Raw genomic sequence first — 19,448 nt, 5'->3', positions numbered from 1 at the left:
ATGTTCGCTGAATTCTCTATAAGCCTAAGTAGGCCTACAGTACATTTGTATGTACAGTATAGGTCTCAACCTACTTGCCAGCAGTACACAGTATATTCCATGGTTAAGTAGTAGCCAGCCTGAACACAGTCAGTAATGGACTATATTTGTATGCACAGTACAAGTTAACTTAATAGCCAGCGGTAGCTTATGTGTTATGTGTTGAAGTAGTAACCAGCGTGTTGACAGTCAGTGATGGACACCATGGTGGGTCTATAACCAGATTAGCTGTTTAGATTAGTCTCAGCCTTCTACTCCATCTGGCTGTTACACACGTCATGAAAAGACACATCCACAGCCCCCAACCACCCGCTGTTACGGGACATAACAGGCATTTTGCTCTCGTCCCATATCTGCATCTAAACAAGCAGACACACACACACACACACACACACACACACACACACACACACACACACACACACACACACACCCCATCAGCAGCAGCAGACACATGCACCCAGGCATACACAGATGTACATGAAAGGGACACACACACACGTAAACACACCACCCACTCACACACACACACAGGCCTACAAACACGCATGGACAGACACATAGACAGAAACACACACGCATGCACATAGACTGATCTCTGATTAAGACTGGTCCTGAGTTTTCAATCAAGGTTGAATAAATTAGAGACATTATAAATACAGGTCTACTTTAAATAAAGGTCAGTGTCCCAAACTCCACTCTATTCCCTATACACTGAGTATACAAAACATTTAGGACACCTGCTCTTTCCATGACATACAGTGCATTCAGAACCCTTCCCTTTTTCCACATTTTGTTACGTTACAGCCTTGCTTGTAGTGTCACACCCAAGAGGCTGTAATCGCTGCCAAAGCTGCTTCAACAAAATAAGTAAAAGGTCTGAAAACTCTTTTACTTGTAATGAACGTGCAAACATTTCTAAAAACCTTTCCTTTGTCATTATGAGGTACTGTGTGTAGATTGATGAGGGGGGAAAAAAACATGTTATACATTTTAAAATTAAGGCCGGTAACGTAACAAAATGTAGAGAAATTCAATTGGTCTGCATACTTTACGAATGCACTGTAGACTGACCAGGTGAAAGCTATGATCCCTTGTTGACGTCACTTGTTAAATCCACTTCAATCAGTGTAGATGAAGGGGAGGAGACAAATTAGAGAAGGATTTTTAACCCTTGAGACATGGATTGTGTCTGTGTGCCATTCAGAGGGTCAATGGGCAAGACAAGAGATTTAAGTGCTCTTGAATGGGGTACTGTATGGTAGTAGGTGCCAGGCACACCGGTTTGTTTCAACAACTGCAACACTGCTGGGTTTTTCACACTCAACAGTTTCCCGTGTGTATCAAGAATGATCCACCAGCCAAATGGACATCCAGCCAACTTGACACAACTGTGCGAAGGACTGGAGTCAACATGGGCCAGCATCCCTGTGGAACGCTTTCGACACCTTGTAGAGTACGTCTCGACGAATTGAGGCTGTTTTGAGGGCAAAAGGGGGTGCAACTCAATATTAGGAAAGTGTTCCTAATGTTTGGTATACTTTTGACATTGGCCCTGGTAAAAAAAAGAAGTAGTGCACTATTGGGAATAGGGTGCCATTTGGGACACAAGCCTGATCAGTGTGTTAGGGTCCAACTGGCTGGAATAGGTGACGCACGACTCTGGACCACAGCTGTCAGTCTGTCTCTATGGACGGAAATAGAGCACTGGGGCACAAAGGCAGGCGCGTGTGTGTGTGTCTGATGGACACACACTCTCTCTCTCTGTAATGGAAGCAGCCTAACTGGGTTAGAGCAGGCATGTTCACGTGGAGCGAGGAGGAGGCCAGTCAGTCATTATGTCAGTGGGGCAGCCTGACACGGATCCACGTACAGGTAATAAGGTAAAGTTACACAGTGGGAAGGATAAAGGAGGTTACATACACAGATTACACACACCAGTGGTGTAGCGGAGGGTAAATGCAGGTATATGCCTCTTACGCACCTTTTTGTATTGAGCATCACCGTTTACCCTCCAACCGTGGAAAAATGCTATGAAAACAGAAGGACGGTTACTTTATTCACCATGAAAACCGCAAACGGCCATAAGCGTTTACCCACCTATTTTTTTTTTTTTACTGATATACACACACACTCACGACCACACACACACACACACACACACACTAAAAGTCAGTCAGTGGGGCAGCCTGATACTGATCTGTAAAATGACACACTGGGAGCTCTAAAATAGGCTACATAAACACACAGACTCCCACACAATCAGACGGAACAGAACTACTCCTACAAAGGCCCAGGTAGTCAGTCAGTCAGTGGGGCAGCCTGATACTGATCTGTAAAATGACACACTGGGAGCTCTAAAATAGGCTACATAAACACACATAGACTCTCACACAATCAGACGGAACAGAACTACTCCTTCAAAGGCCCAGGTAGTCAGTCAGTCAGTGGCTCAATGTCAGTAGGGCAGCTTCACACCGATCCACAGGTAGAGAGAGGGATAGGGGAAAGGTTGGAGAGGGATGGAGAGCGGGCTGGGTTAGAGGGGGGTAGAGAGAGGGATAGGGGAAAGGTTGGAGAGGGATAGAGAGAGGGATAGGGGAAAGGTTAGAGGGAGACAGAGAGCGGGCTGGGTTAGATGGGGGTAGAGAGAGGGATAGGGGAAAGGTTAGAGGGGGGGCTAGAGATAGGGATAGGGGAAAGGTTGGAGAGGATTAGAGAGGGTAGGGAAAGGGGAAAGGTTAGAGGGGACAGAGAGCGGGCTGGGTTAGAGGGGGATAGAGAGGGATAGGGGAAAGGTTAGAGGGGGTAGAGATAGGGATAGGGGAAAGGTTGGAGAGGGGGGGAAAGGTTGGAGAGGGGATAGGGGAAAGGTTAGAGGGGGTAGAGAGAGGGATAGGGGAAAGGTTGGAGAGGGATAGAGTTAGAGGGATAGGGTTAGAGAAAGGTTAAAGGTTAGGGGGACAGAGATCGGGCTGGGTTAGAGGGGGATAGTTAGAGGGATAGGGGAAAGGTTGGAGAGGGATAGAGGGAGGGAAACGTTTGAGGGGGATAGAGAGAGGGATAGGGGAAATGTTAGAGAGGGATAGGGGAAAGGTTAGAGAGGGTCAGAGAGTGGGCTGGGTTAGAGGGGGATAGAGAGAGGGATAGGGGAAATGTTAGAGGGGGGGAGAAGACACATGAGGTCAAAATCTGTTTTAAGTGGGCGCCAATGTGCCGAGGGTGAGTGTGAGGCAAGTGTTTACAGTAGAGAGGGAAGTACATTGCATCAGGGTTGCGTAAACCCTCACACTCACCCTCACAAACTGCAAAAATACTGCTTCCCTCCATTCAACACTCCAAAAAGTGAATTAAATTACATTTTTCTTTTTACAACTTCAAAATCAAACAGCATTCTTCACACTCATCTGCAACCCTAAACCTGACCTAAACCCATGTTTACATCCATACACAACCCTAACCTTAAACCTGACCTAAACCCATGTTTACATCCATACACAACCCTAACCCTGAACCTGACCTAAACCCATGTTTTACATCCATACACAACCCTAACCTTAAACCTGACCTAAACCCATGTTTACATCCATACACAACCCTAACCCTAAACCTGACCTAAACCCATGTTTTACATTCATACACAACCCAACCCTAACCCTGACCTAAACCAATGTTTTACATCCATACACAACATCCATACACAACCCTAACCCTAAACCTAGCTAACCTAAACCCATGTTTTACATCCACACACGATGAGCATTCAGAGGTTAAAATGGAGGCCTGGTCCATGGTAATGAGGACCTGTGAAGACCACAACATCGACCACCACCGAGAAGGACCACCACCCCCCTCCACAAAAGGAATGTGCTAGATAGGGTCATGACCTTTGGAATGCTGCGGTCGCCAGACAGCGGTCACAGGGGGAAGGGAGGCCCTTATTTCCTTATTTGGGGTGGATACTTAGAAGAGGCGTGTGATGTCTCGGCCCTGACGGACGGTCATTTGGTTTGTTTCTATCTATAAGGGGCTCACATGAGCATCTGTCACTTTGACCTCTGACCTCTGTTTGGTATCCATGATGAGAAGGTCAGAGTGGAGGAGGAGGGAGAGTGGCTGAGACGGGTGTCGTTCTTTCTCCTTCCCCCATGGCCTTCAGCTTATCGTTGAGGATGTGTTATGATGTTATTTCAATTGTGGAACATTGACGTCAACTGACTGACTAGGCTTTTGGCTTCTTTGTGAATACGGTATGAAAGAGACGCATCGTTTTTTCGAGTTAGTAGCCTTGTCGTTTTTGAACTTTCTGCTTTTTGAATTGTATTCAATGTGCAAAAATGTTGCGCAATAGACTTCGGTGGCAAAACATCATAAAAGGCATCTGGCAGATGTAAATTCATCCAGACACAAATATGTTTTTGATTAAATTACAGATTTTTCCTGAATTTGATATAATCATCAAAGCCATTCAAAAGATTAGGGGACAGCAACCGGAAGGATGATGTGGTAGGAAAATATCACTTTCACATTGTGTATTGGTCATTTTAATGCTAAGGCTGTGCTTGCCGTAGGCCATTTTAGAAAACATTAGTTAAATCCAGACTCGCCCTGTTTCAGTCTGTCCTCTGTCCTACAATTAAAAAGAACAGCCAGTGCTGAACAAAGTGGTTAGATCACAGTGCACTTCACATTCCCTCATGGGGTTGTGGTGTGCCTGTCTGTTGATGTTTGTTTAGGCAGCACAATAAAGGCTGTGAATGGTGCACATTTCAAGATTTATAGTTTCATGTGTACAAAACATTAAAAACACCTGCTCTTTCCATGACAGACTGACCAGGTAAAAGCTAAGATCCCATGTTGATGTCACTTGTTAGATCCACTTCAATCAGTGTAGGTGAAGGGGAGGATACAGGTTAAAGAAGGATTTAAGCCTCGAGACAGTTGAGAAATTGATTGTGTGTGTGTGTGTGTGCCATTCAGAAAGAGCAAGACAAAAGATTGACATGCCTTTGAACGGGGTATGGTAGCAGGTGCCAGTCGCACTGGTTTGTGTCAAGAACTGCAACGCTGATGGATTTCACACTCAACAGTTTCTTGTGTATTAAGAATGGTCCACCACCCAAAGGACATCCAGCAAACTTGACAATGCTTTCAACACCTTGTAGAGTCCATGCCCCAATGAACTGCGGCTGTTCTGAGAGCAGGTTCTTAATGTTTTGTGAACTCAGTGTATGTACATTCCAGTGGTGTTGAAATGGATTTGGAACAGTCTTACATTCTCTTCATTGTTCTTTGTCTCCAATAGACTGCATAAAGCGCTTCTGCCCACTAGTGGTTGAAATACAGACTGGAATCAGCAGATCGACAGAACAGTCTCCTATCACCCCTCCCTACTCAACAACTGGACCCAGAACGGGGAAATACTGGCCACGATTAAAAAGACTAAAAATACAAAAATGTGGGCAAACTCAGTCGGGCTTCGACCCCTAGTATCATATGAACATACATAAGACATGGACAACTGTGTGGAATTGCCAACAAAAGGTGTGTAAACATTTTTGGATAGCTTGGTTTGCGAGGGGGGTGTTTTACTACACCGATACTTTTAAATATCCATTTGGATCTTTGTCAAATACTTCACCCCGGCCGGCTCTATCGGTTTCATAGTTCCACTCAGACTGTAGTGCCACCATGTGGCGAGAAAGAGCATAGCCCATATTAAATGTCATACATTATTTATTCAATGCTCAAAGTCAGCCACCACATTTCAATGGAGGACAGGTTCAAAATCACATCTCTATAAAACAGAATAAACTTCAAACAAAGATACTACTGCAGTGACAGTAAGGTATTTTAATTGATAAAGCAATAAATAATGCTAGTCTGTCAAACTCAAACAAAAACACTAGCAATCAAAGTAAACAGTGGAATTACCTTTCCACACCCAAGACATTTCTTCAAACAGCATGGTTCTCCAAATGGTTCTCAGACACAGCATAGCAACAACACCACACAGTCTCTACAAACTTCAGGTACAAAAATGCTCACATGCATAGGTCGAAGGGATGCTTTTGTTTACTTTTTAACCAGTCCCTCCCTATTTATAGTTCCAGAACGGGGCAATACAGACCTCGATCATGAAAAATGAAGCTATATTTTTTGCATGGTCTAGGTGACTAGTGCGTAAGATATAATGCAAAGTCAACATGAGTTGAGTATATTAAATCTTTATTAATCAATATCCCATAGTTTAAAACAAAGTGACATTGAAAGAAAAGTGCTTGAATTAAAACACCCAACTATGTCTTACTAAACTCGTGAGGACGTTTTGGGGACCAACAATGATTCCCATTCAAAATGCTATTTTCCCTAACCCCAACCACAACCCTAAAATAGCCTTTTTATAAGTGAGGACCGGCCAAACGTCCTCACTTCTCTGAAGATGTTGGTTTACTATTCTAGTAAGGACTTCTGGTCCTCACAAGTTTAGTCAAATGTATACAAATGACTCTCCGAATAAAACACTGATAGGGGTTTCAGCTAAATCTTAAGCAGCACAAAAGGTCAATTCATGCTTGTTCTCTGTTGTCTCCCCATCTGACTTGTAAACAGTTCTACACCTCACAACACTATCAGCAATACCCACATTCACCAACCACCCACTGCCCTCACACCGGCTAATGAATTCACCATAAATAACACCATCACATTCTGTGTCTTTCAACATCCACATTCAATAGTCATTCTCATCCCCACTGAAATCAAATGGGTCATTTTTTTTTACCATGGGGGGGGTTAGGGGTTTGTTATCAGACATTGTTTGGGGGAAGAAACCCTCTCCCTCCTCCGCTCTCTTTTTCTGCATTTCTTCAGAACACCTGTAGTCACATATAGAAAAACACAGTGTACAAAACAGTAAGAACACCCTCCTAATATTGAGTTGTACCACCTCCTTTCCCCTCAAAACAGCCTAAATGTATTGGGGCATGGACTCTACAAGGTACCAATAGCGTTCCACAGGGATGCTGGCCCATGTTGACTCCAATGCTTCCCACAGTTATGTCAAGTTGGTTGGTGGACAATTCTTGATACACACAAGAAACTGTTGTGCGTGAAAAACCCAGCAGTGTTGCAGTTCTTGACACACACAAACCGGTGTGCCTGCAATCTACTACCATATCCTGTTGAAAGGCATTTAAATCTTGTCTTGCCATTCACCCTGTGACATATAGAAAATCCAAGGCTTAAAAATCCATGAACCTTCATCTACATTGATTGAAGTGGATTTAACAGGTGACATCAGGGATTATATCTTTCACCTGGTCAGTGTGAGTCATTAATGTTCTATACACTGTTTATATCCTTCATTTGACATTCAAAACAAACGGTCTGATAAGAGACTTAAAGTGCCATCATCCCATTATAGTTAAGACATTAAACATACTGTACATTTACCAGGCACTGCCCCTCCCTCCATTGAACAATTCAAATTACAAACAAATATCACTTTATAATTTGTATTAAAAAAAATCCCCTCGCTCAAAGCTGAAACACTGAAATGCAACATAGCATTGAGAACAATTTCTGAAACGATCTGGTCTATATTCATATTGCTAATAACACTATCATATCTACCGTTGTTAATTATTTCTGTCTCGGTCTGTGTGTGTATGTATATATATATATCTATCTAAAGCCTATGGAACACATCCTGCTTCAACACTTAAATGTACCTTTCCTTCCTCACTTTCTGAAATGTTAGAACTGCGTACCCAGGGGTGTACCATGTGAATGGTCATCCCCTCAGCCCATAAGGACTGCATCATTATGTGAGACCTACACACCCCACTCAATCATGTTGGACACTTCCATCGACCCAGGGTCAATGACCTGCATGCACTTTATGTTGGAAGATAACACACCTATTTAGAGTAGAAAGGGAGATTTCCTGCCTCCAGGTTCCTTTTCTCCACAAATAAGTAGATGCATAGTCACTTGTGTTGATAATAGTCTTTGCTGTTCAGAGCTAAATTAATGACATGCAGTGCTGGTTCGATACACTGGTCAACATTCTAAAGTGCCATAGCATATTTGTTGACATTAGCTGGTGTTAGTCTTGTGTAGAAAATAAAAATGGTTGTGGAAGATTTCTCATTTCTTCCATTGACATCCAGATGGCTTCAATCCACCGAAGTGGATATAAGGCCACAAAATGTCTGCTTGCGTCACTTCAATTCACCTGTTCAGTTTCAATCTCTGAGTACTCCATCTTCCATATACCTATCCCCTCAAAACAGCACCTCTTGGCATATTTATCTCTCTTGGTTTTCCATCCTTCAATATGGAACCTCCTGGAACGCATCTATTCCCATCCTTGAATCCATGAGTATCAAAATAATCTCCTTTCCAATGATGAGTCAACCACGTCCTGGTGCAGAAGCTTCATAATGGTGTTCACAATGCAAGTTCTCAGGCTGTGGCCAATGAAAGGCTTAAATGCGCATTTCTACCAAGCATCAGCAGCTAGCTCAGTTACAGTGACTACGCCATGGTTCCAGTGGGGCACAATTCCACTTCTACCCTTTTCTATTGCTGTAGTTCTCCCTCCAGACTAGGAGGTGGAGCTGTGGTGCCGTCTACTTGGCATGGCATCCCCTGGCCTGGGCCCCGGGGCTAGAAGAAGTGCCCAGGCGTCTGCTGTGGCTCCTCCAGCGCTGGCGGAGGACAAAGTCATAGTTGGCCGAGGTGGCCATGGCGTAGAACACGTTGGCCTTGTCAGGGATCTGGAGTTCTGGTGGGAGAGGAAGGGAATATATAGATCAGTATGGGGATTATATTGAGTGCCATACACATTTGGGGTGTATCTCCATTGTCTATGGTGGCTTCTTTTCCTTGTCTCCTCTCCTTTATCTGTACTGATCAACAACAGAGGTGAACACAATACAAAATGTAGTTTAAAAGTGCAGAGGAAGAAAGGAGAAAGGGAGAGTAAGCTTCTTTCCTACTCTGACTGCGCTCACCTTTGTCCTGGGACAGCAGCTGTGTGAGGCTGAAGTCTGTACAGCTCATGTTCTCCAGGTTGTGTTTGTCCAGGGCCCTCTGGATCACCTGAGGAGTGTGGTCCTGACTGGTCAGCTGGACAAGAGGAACAGAGAGACAAGGTTAGCAGAACACACTGGACATATAAGCTGCTTCAAGTGTACACTCTTATGGAGGTGGAAATCCCAATTATTATTATTATTACTACAATCTAGAAAATCAACTACCATCCCGAACCAGTGGAGAGAGATCTACATTGGGGCACTTTAAGGGAGTATTTGTTAGAGTTTACTCACCAGAATGCTCTTATAGACATTGCCGTTGTTGCCGCACTCCACGCTCACCCTCACGATGCAGGAGTCGGCTACCTGCTTGTTATAGACGGGCTTAGAGCACAGAGGAGAGGAGGAGGAGCAACAGGAGGAGGAGGAAGAGCAGTCAGTGCTCATGGCCATAGAGGAGTAGGAGAGGTCGGGCTGGGAGGAGCTGCAGGAGGTGTTGGAGGGAGTGGGGGAGGTGGTGTTGGAGGAGAGGCCTTCAGACACGTTGTGGAGGGAGCCTGACAGAGACTGGGAGAGAGGAGGCATAATAAATGCTCCATGCTAACTGGCTAATAGCTGTTATACATAAACAAGGTCAACATAGAACTTCAGACCTGGATTCAAAGAGTACTTTAGCTGTGCTTTATTGAGCTTTCCTGGCACATTGGAACCACATTGGAATACTCCCCAAAGTGCAAACCCCACCCAAAAGGCTCTCCAGGCAGGCTCAATCAAAACACAAAAAAATATTTGAAAGAAATCAAATATTTGAACCCAGATCTGATTGAATCCTGGACATGGTTATCTACCTTGAGTTTGACTCTGAGGGGCGAGGGCTGTGGTGAGGACAGATCCTCCATCTCAGAACCACTGGAGCCTGATGACGACACACTGAGCTGGTCTGAATGGGTCTTTCTGCTGGAGACATCAGTGCCCGACAGCAACCGACACACACATGAAAAAGGAAAGAGTTAATTAAAGTGCTCACAGATACCTCAAAAACACTCACATGTTCAATAGAGATGAGGTATAGACACCCTGAAGGCATTAGCCAAGACACGCTGGTGTGTTTTAATCATGCTGTAGCCCACACAAAGGCTTTTTAACTTTCAGACCCACACGAGTGCCTGGACTTTGATTTTTTTTTACCAACACTTAACCATTTGTGGATAAAATTTTCCTTTAGCTTTTTAAATGACTATTCCCCTCCAAGAGCACCTGCTGTTGTTTGGGAATACCTGCAGGACTCTTGCTACTTCTTTTCCCTCAATAGATAAAGTATATTCCTAACATAGTCTTTGGCCAATGACAAGAGTGTATTCTGTATTTATTAGGATCCCCATTAAATCACTAAATATACTCCTGTCATTGGCTGAAGACAAAGAGATGACAGGAGTGGAATGTTAGCTAGAAAAAGACTGGTACCCAGCCTAGCTACAACACAGTAGAGTATTGTATTTGGGTAGAGAGTGGCACAGGGTAAATAATAAATTGTGTCAGAAAGGATTCTTGACATTTTGGCCATAGGAAGGCCAGACTTACGAGGGGAGCTTCTTGTTGAGCAGGCGCTGGCTCCAGGAAGAGGGCGAGTTTGGACACGGGTCGACCGGATGCTCCAGAGCACGGGACAGCTCATAACTCTCCTGGTCATTGAGCATGGTGTGGTTCTGCAGCCAGGCTGAGATGGTCTGGTCTACCGGGAGGCTGTAGCAGGAGCAGAACGCCTGCAGCTGGCCAATCTGAGACAGGATCTCAAACTCCTGATAGAGGGAGAGAATGTCATGATACAGCCCACACACAGTACTGTATGGTTACTGAGATTGGTTGCATTTCTTTTAAAAACCACTAGGGGGTGACACTTACCCGTCTACGTTTCTCAAAGTTAATGAGGCTACCCTGTGAATTAAAATACAAATAGGATTGAAATGAGCTCACATACCAGACCATTGTAAATGCAGACAAATAATAGATAAGGAAAGTGGGTCATAAATAGGAGTGAGAAGTTGGGATGTTCTGACCACTAAAAGGTCTAGGAAGGCCACATCACAAAGCCACACACGTATTGAATACATTGGGTTAGATATTAGAATTGTGATCTCACCTCTACTGTGTCTGTGAGTGCAGTATCCAGCATGGTGAGGACTGTCAGGTAGGTGCCCAGGTAGGGGACTACACCACTGGTAGGGCTCTGTTTGAGGGACGATAAGACACTACGTCATACAGCAGCCTATCCTGTATTATACATTCGTCCCAAATGGCACCCAATTCCTGCCTAGTGCACTCATTTTTCACCAGAGCCTTGGTCAAAAGAAGTGCACTAAATAAGGAGCCATTGGGGCACATTCTAAACAATGTCAACAGTTTATATTGTGTGAAGGACAATGGGATGGTACGTCATAAAACAGTTCACAGCGATTGTGTTTATACAGAAAGCATCACCTAACCTTTATATAACATTGACCTGATGATGATCCACAATGACTAAAAATGGTCTAAGTTAAGTTAACTTTGTACAACGTAAATTCAAGTGTCATTAAAGTGTGCAAAAGGCAAGTGTTGTGATTTGAGCTGACTAAGAGTTTCCACTGGACGAGAGGATGGAAATTAAAAGGAGGAAGGTTGGAACAGAGAGAGATCTATATTAGGGAATTACTGTGTCACCCAAATGGCACCCTATTCCCTAAATAGTGCACTACTTTTGACCAGAAAGTATTGCACTATATATAAAATAGGGTGCCATTCAGGAAGCATCCAGTATCACAGACAGAGGCTGCATGTAACTTGTTTCAGAGAAGTCGAAACTAGGACGGGTCAGGACCATTAAGGGGTATTCCTACCGCACTTCCTCTTTTCGCTCTAAAGCATTAGGAAGACTTGTTTGCTGAGCTAACAGTATTATTTTAGTCTTCTCCACGTATCTCGTGCTCTGTGGTCCAAAGTCAAAGAATAAGGAAGCTACATAATGTCGGCAGATTTTAATGGATTTGCACGATTGTTGTGGACAGTAACTGAATATTATCAGCATGCTAGCTGTTCATACAATATACTGTAGGTGCTTTGTAGGTGCTCAGACAAAAGTTCTAGCATTTTAGTACAAATCATGTTAGAACACCTAAAGCACGGGCAGGAAGTAGTCTTACCATCTGTTTAGACATGGGGCACAGCTGGGGTGACTTGGGGGTGTCATCCGGCTGGCTGCCATCCTAAAGAACAGCAAAAACAACAGTCACATTAGGCTTGGTATAAAATGGGCACGGAAAATCATTCATTCAATTGCCAACCATTAGCCAAGAATCAATAAAGTCCTCTAAAGGTTCCTACACATGAGAGTGCTTGAAATAGTGTGCATTATTCACGGTCACACTACCTGCATCTACTTGTTTTGGGCTTAAACAAGTACATAGAGTTTGAGATGGGTGGGGAAATCATAGCAAGCCAAATAGCTGTTCTATCATACTTCCTTGTACAGTACATAGTTAATTCATTAAATTAGAACTACTTAGTTCTTGTTATTATTGGGTGTGGTGTCTGATTGGTTGTCCCCCGTCATGATAAGGCTCAGATTGATTCTTTAGACAAGCAGCCAGTGGTGGCTGGTGGTACTTTAAATGAGAGGACGGGCTCATAGTAATGGCTGGAAAGGAATTAATGGAATTGTATCAAACACCTGGTTTTCCATGTGTTAATACCATTCCATTAACTCCATTCCATCCATTATGAGCCATCCTCCCCTCACCAGCTTCCTCTGGAATCAACACATACCAAGTCACCTCCGCCTGGTAATAGGTGTTGCTAGCTTTACCCGGAGGCGTGTGTGGGTTCAGTCAAAGCAGTGTGACTCAATGTGCCCAGCCCGAAACTGGCAGTCATATTGAATACACCACCTTAGATGTGGGCCATTTACAAAGCCAACAAGTAAAAGTGAATATAATATGATAGACAGTGCTATCGGATATGACTGACCCTATTTGATTGTGTGGCCAAAGTATAAAGTACAATGGCTCTTTTGTGCTGAAGTGTACACTTCCGATATGATAACAGCCCTATCATTATACTGTATTAACACCCATATCAGTCTTTTAGTTAGGTAGCCTAGAAGTTAAGAGGGTTGGGCCAATAACTGGAAGGTCGCTGGTTCGGATCCCTGAGCTGACTAGGTGAAAAATCTGTCAATATGCCCTTGAGGATGGCACTTATCTGGAGCAATTAGGGTTAAGTGCATCTGCTAAATTACTAAAATGTAAATGAAAAAAAATGCTTATGGAACAGAACAGTAAATGTTGCTACTCAGGTGGAAAATGTATTTTTAAGTGGTGTTCTTACTGTTGAACTGTACGGTTGTGGTGCCATTCTGTGTTTATTTATTTTTTAAATTGAACCTTTATTTAACTAGGCAAGTCAGTTAACAACAAATTCTTATTTACAATGACTGCCTACCCGGGAACAGTGGATTAACTGCCATGTTCAGTACGACAGATTTTTTTTTACCTTGTCAGCTCGGGGATTCGATCCAGTGACCTTTCGGTAACTGGCCCAACGCTCTAACCACTACCATTCTTTGGTTCTATTCTGTGGTTCTTACCTCCACCAGGATCTCTCTGCTGGTCAGAAAACAGTTCTCATCTGGGAACGTCTCACACAGCTGGTCAAAACAGGCCATACAATCCCTAAAATAAAATGTATTGTCAGTTTTCAGAAATGTGCAGTATGCATCTCAGCCACCATATTCAGGGTTGCTTTCTGCTCAAAGAAGAATATCCAAGTGGTTTTCAGTTCAGAAGCAGAGTAAATCTGGGTCTGAGAACTTACCCTCAGAATCACTGGCTGACAAAATGTAAACCTGCTACTGCATATCTTACCTGTTGACGGCAGCCCAGGTCTTCTTGAGGCGATACACAGCGTTGGACTGCAGGGCTGACAGGATGGCTCTCAGAGAGGAGAAGTTCTTCAGCGTTCTGCACTCCTACAGAGGACAGGACCGAACACAATGCCTACATTTAGCCACTTAAGAAACAGTTTTCCTGTTGCTTTCCTAAATATCTACTTTTTTTTTAAAGCTAAACATGTCTCTAAAGATCTTAAAATGTAGATATGTATATGTTCTATGTATACCATCTGGGCTTGCTGACCTGTGCTATGGCGATCCACCACTCTAGGACCCTGGCCCTGAGGGTGGGGCTGGTGTCGGGGAGGAGAGGGGAGCTAGGGGCCGTAGATGGACTCAGGGTTGAGGAGGAGACAGAGATCAGAGACGTTGACGAGGAGCACAGCAGGGAGGTGATGACCCGGTTGGTGACAGCGTTGAACTGGGCGATGGTGGCACGGACGGTGGGCACCACGTTGCGGCTCTCCTTCTTGTCCCGCTGAGACCAGACACAGCCCAGGCACTGAAACGGGACCACCTTGATGAAGAGGTCCTATAGAAAGGAGGGAAATACACTTTAAAATTTGTCATTCATGCAGAGTGATTGAACAGAAAGGGTTGGGTCATAAAGATGATTAACACTTACAGCATCCAATCGTGTCAGCTGCTCTGCCACTTCAATGACAGGGAAGTCCATAAAGTTTCCAGTCGCCTCCTTCGGTACTTCCTCTCCTGATCCCTCCTCTCCTGACCCCTCCTCTTTCTGCTGACAATCACTATTATCTATTGGTGCAGACTGATGCAGACTAATGCGATCTAGGAAGAAAATAAGCAAAAAATAAGCATAATCACAACTTGTAAGACTTCTGCTGGTGAGGTAGGATGCAGTTTTTTGCTTGTGAGAGAAAGGGGCAAGGATAAAAACTTGAAACAGCGAGGTACTACCTACATTTGTCCAATAAAAACCAAGAGTTTGATTTCTGTTGAAAAACATTTTTCTACGGTTTGCCTTACTGAATGCTACCAACCTTCTTCCTGGAGCTTCTTGAGCAGCGTCTCAGCTGTTTGTGCGAGGCGACGGAAGGCGAGGCGGTGGCGGAGGTGGAAACAGAGCAGCCTCAGGGAGGGGTGCCGAGGGGGTTCCCTGAAGTCCTCCCTGTGTTCCTCTAGCCAGGTTCTGATCAGGGGCACCAGGGTGCTGGTGGGGGGGGATTAATATCAAGGGTGTTTTATGGTAAGAAGACATTGTAGAAGTAGTTGAGAGAGTGAAGTTCCTCATACCTCCTTGGGCAGACTGTGTTGTCCAGGTTGGCAATCATATCATCCCTATGGAAAGAGAGACATGCAGTACTTGGAAAAAACCTGAATGTTTTCTCAATGGTTACTGCTCCTACAAGGGATTTAGGGGTACAAAGCAATGTTTTGACCAACATGGTCTTTGTCAAAGAAATAGTTGGCCCTCTGCTACTCTCCTGCCACACCATGAATCTGACAAGCAAGAGTAGCCCTTTACTAACATATAAACTACAGAGACCTGACCTTCGGCGGAAAGCCCATTGCTGTCAATTATAATCCATGTGCCCTGGGGCTAGCATATGGTGACATCAGTTTCATAAGGTAGCCTGTTGCTACCAGCGCTGCAGAAATTATGATGACAGCTTAACAACCAATTAATCATTATTTCTAGGGTTCTAAATGTCATAGGTCAAAGCAGATAGCTTTTTACTGGAGTTTAATGCTAACTACTGTACTGGTAAAGGGTCTTACTAGTGGATAGCTCAGAAAAGTTCAAATACAATGTTATCACAAAATAAGGTTCCCAGATTTTCCAGAAATTCCAGTTAGAGAATTCCTGGATATCGTGAGGGAATAAGCAGGAGATCCAGGAATCCTCAAACTATGATATCTGGAAAACCTCCGTTTTATTTTAACCTATGAGGCAGGATTTTTTAAAAGTAGTCTTTAGACATTCTTGTTGGACCCGTCATGTGGTAGGTAATTAGGAACCGGTTAGGCAAACTCATAACTGAGTGACTGTCGCCTCCCACGACGTCACACAAATATGTATGGGGTGAAACTGAATTATTCAAACTAGGAAAGACTTACAACATTAGACTGGTAGTCCTACATCATGCCAGATGCCTTCCAAATATTGTTGAAAGAGGTGCAACCAAAGTGAAGCCTCAGAGATTAGTCAGAGGTTATTAGTCTGATAAGAATTCAGGTCATTTTGTATGGGTCCTATCTAGGCCAAGGACTCCAGGCAAGACTCAAGGGTTTACTTCACAAGATGTCTTTAGTCAACTGTTTTCAATGACTTTTCCCATTTACAAAAACACATGCATTTAAAAGTTCTCTTAACAATAAGTGTCTGCTAAATACATTATCATATCACAAAACATTCAGAAGTAACATAGCATCATATAATCTCTGTAACCATCTCACCTCTGGAAGAGCAACAGCACAGTGCCACATATTGAATTACATGTGTGTTAAATGTATGTTGCTCTGAATAACAAAGAACAACAACCACCATGAAATCCTATTGTGTCTTACCTCTGGAAGAGCAGTTCTATGAGTGTGTTGGAAGGTGGTGAAGGTTCTGTAGGTGGACAGAAACACTCTGACATAGTCAGATTCCTGGTGTTCTGAGTCCAGCAGGTGGGTTACCAGGCGCTCCAGGGTCCCCGCTTTCAAACCGACGCACCTTCAATCAAATACAAATCCACTTTATTCATAATTAACTTTTTACATTAGCAGTTGTCGAAAAGTGCTTGTCTCCCTCTCCCTACATATTTCCCTTTCTCCGCCTCTTGTCCTTTGTCTATCCCCAGTCTTTCCTTCTCCACATCTATCTCTCATCATTCATTCTCTCAAAGTGCTTTTACCTTCACTGTGTGGTACTGGATGAAGTTGAAAGCCGATGGAGTCGACGGGGACATAGTGAGAGGCTCTGAGGGGACCTGGGTGAGGGGCTGGGGAGCACAGGCTCCCTACATAGCGTTATGCCGAACACGGCCCCCTCTTCCACCTCCTCCCCCCACTCCTGCACTGGGTCCTGGTGGGAGACAAAGGAAGTGGAGATGAGACTTCAATAGACTAGAATAGTAATTGCACATTAAGGGTTGTTGGCATTAGCCAAAAGTGCCATAACACAAAGAATTAATCAAAATGGGTTTGCCGGTTCTACTAAATTCACATAGACGTTAAACCTCATGCTTTGTGACAAAACACCACTAGCCACATTCAAAGCATTCAGGAAATGAGCAGTTTAAGTGAGAAGGTTAAGCACAGCTATGTCAATAGCAACGTTCCACAGACGCTGCTTTCAAACAACATAGAATTCTCAGTTCAATCTACGCAGGCACTGCAGAGGCATCAATTAGTCTGTCTAGCAGCTGGTATGAGAGCTTTTTAAACATTGATTGCCCATCTCAAATGTTAAGGGACCAAATGTAAAACGTGTGGCACATTTTTAGCTAGACATCCATCTATGCAAATGCTGCAGAGGTACCTGCTTTTAGACTGAATGCCTGTACAGCAACAGGTATGTGACATCATTAAATAGATATTATACATTCACAATGTATAGGGACCTAAATGTCAACGTGTGGCATGTTTTCAGCTAGAAATGTTTTTACTATACTGTATGATTATATCCATCTGACTGGTATGAGAGCACATTATACATTTTGAAATGTATAATTGCTAGTTATAGACCTGCATGTCTAAAATGTGGAACGTTTTAAGAAGACATATGCAACATCGTTGCTCCCTCCACTCAAGCTATACTACATCAACTCCCATTCCATCACCCAGAGCAAAGTAAAGATAATATTCAATCTCCATCAAAGAGAACCACAATGGAAATACGTTTAAGTTCAACGTTTTTTAAATGCATTGAATCCATGTGTTGTTCAATTGTGCTATTAAAATGGTTAAATAAAAATAACTATGGCATTTCCTTCTCTTTTGAAGAAGACGCCAACGTATGGTGTTAAAACCAACCAAACACCATTTCACAGAGGGTACATCCCAAATGGCAGCCTATTCCCTATGGGCCTTGGTCAAAAGTAGTATACTATATAGTGAATAGGGTGCCATTTGACACACAGCCAGACACTTCCTGACATACAGAAGGAGACCCACATAGCCCATATTAGCCCAACATCCCATAGACTAGACAGAGGTTATACCCTCACAATGTAATCAGAGGATGAAGTTTCAGTTTCACTGATAAGGGCAGAGTGTAGAGTGGGTAGGGTGTGGCGCTACCAGCTCTGTAGCCCCTAGACTTTGACCCGACTGGGTGGGTAGACAGAAGACCCTACCTAGACCTGTAGCTTTTAGGCAAAGCAGAACTCACTGTATCCATGGGGCCTGCCCCCATGCACTGGAGAGCACTACAGTACCTCTCAGTATCACTGTGTTCTGTTCACATCGGTCACAAAATCAGAGTAACACATTTCAGTAACATCTAGCAGTTCTCAGTCCCTGGAGATCCCATGAATTCCATATAATAACTTCTAGGGTGAAGATTCTAGCTAGTATCCCACTGGCACACAATGGAGAATCAAGCCATAAATAGAGGATGAGGAAACAAGGAAGTTTCCACACGGTCAGACATATTGGATCTGAGTCATATAGACGGCAACGTCCAAACTCTCCCTATATCGGTCTCTGGTTGATGCTATTCACAGCCACTAAAAGCCTGTCGATATCCCATAGTTTGTCTGAACATTGACAGGTTCCAAATGACTGTTTGTTGTCATTATACAACACCTAATGGAGTCTGGCTGGCTGCAGAGGGAATGAGAACAAGAGCCACTATTTACTGTGCCCTCCAGATCTGTGTCCTCCATATGCCAGACATGCAAGTTTTGTTGATAACTCTCCATGGTACACTGGTCTGGACCAATAGGCACCCTCAATGTTCTGTCCCTGTCTGGTGTGTGAACACACAAATACACCTTCAAAAGAATAAAAAAATTACATAACCAAAATATTAAATCTTGAAGACAATATTGAGTTAAAGTTGTGATTACACTATATGGAAAACAAAATTATATTAGCAGGGGGAAAAAAATCACAATATGGTCCTATAATAATACTTTTTACTCTTTGCTTTGTCAGTAAATGTATTAATTATTTGAAATATTACGGTTAATTATTTTAGGCTATTATTTTTTTTAAATATTAAAATCTCACAGGATAAAAGGCTGTGTAATGAATTGATTGCATATGACAAAAGTAGACCAAGTAGCCTAAAAGAACAGAGACATTTCAAAAGAAGTACAGTAAGCAATGAATAAAGGTAAAAACTAATACCATTGACAAACGCCATTTCCCCATATTCCCAGTCGTTTTAGTTGATGAAAGAAGTTAAAGTTTCCAGTAGTTTAGGGAGCCATTTCTTCTGTTTGCTGCTGGTAGATACTGATATTCCAATGAAGTAATCCGTGAGT

The 19,448-nt window shown here is 43.4% G+C and overlaps 1 protein-coding gene across 1 annotated transcript in view; it reads right to left on the bottom strand.

Annotated features, from left to right (window-relative positions):
* Nucleotides 1–5,872: 5,872 nt before the first annotated feature.
* LOC112238534 (ral guanine nucleotide dissociation stimulator-like 1) overlaps nt 5,873–19,448 on the bottom strand; it is a gene marked incomplete in the record, with an annotated part of 25,976 nt that continues 12,400 nt past the window's right edge. Inside the window, 17 exon segments of the mRNA XM_042304377.1 lie at nt 5,873–8,830; nt 9,060–9,174; nt 9,375–9,647; nt 9,929–10,037; nt 10,662–10,879; nt 10,983–11,015; nt 11,221–11,307; nt 12,260–12,322; nt 13,702–13,786; nt 13,979–14,082; nt 14,249–14,536; nt 14,630–14,799; nt 15,012–15,181; nt 15,265–15,309; nt 16,540–16,690; nt 16,872–17,041; nt 19,312–19,448. Coding sequence (XP_042160311.1) covers nt 8,676–8,830; nt 9,060–9,174; nt 9,375–9,647; nt 9,929–10,037; nt 10,662–10,879; nt 10,983–11,015; nt 11,221–11,307; nt 12,260–12,322; nt 13,702–13,786; nt 13,979–14,082; nt 14,249–14,536; nt 14,630–14,799; nt 15,012–15,181; nt 15,265–15,309; nt 16,540–16,613 — 1,989 coding nt within the window.

Source organism: Oncorhynchus tshawytscha, linkage group LG02, assembly GCF_018296145.1.
Source record: "Oncorhynchus tshawytscha isolate Ot180627B linkage group LG02, Otsh_v2.0, whole genome shotgun sequence".
In the NCBI taxonomy this organism is placed as follows: domain Eukaryota; kingdom Metazoa; phylum Chordata; class Actinopteri; order Salmoniformes; family Salmonidae; genus Oncorhynchus; species Oncorhynchus tshawytscha.
Note: the sequence above shows the minus strand (reverse complement) of the source record. Positions and strands in the feature narration are given on the sequence as shown.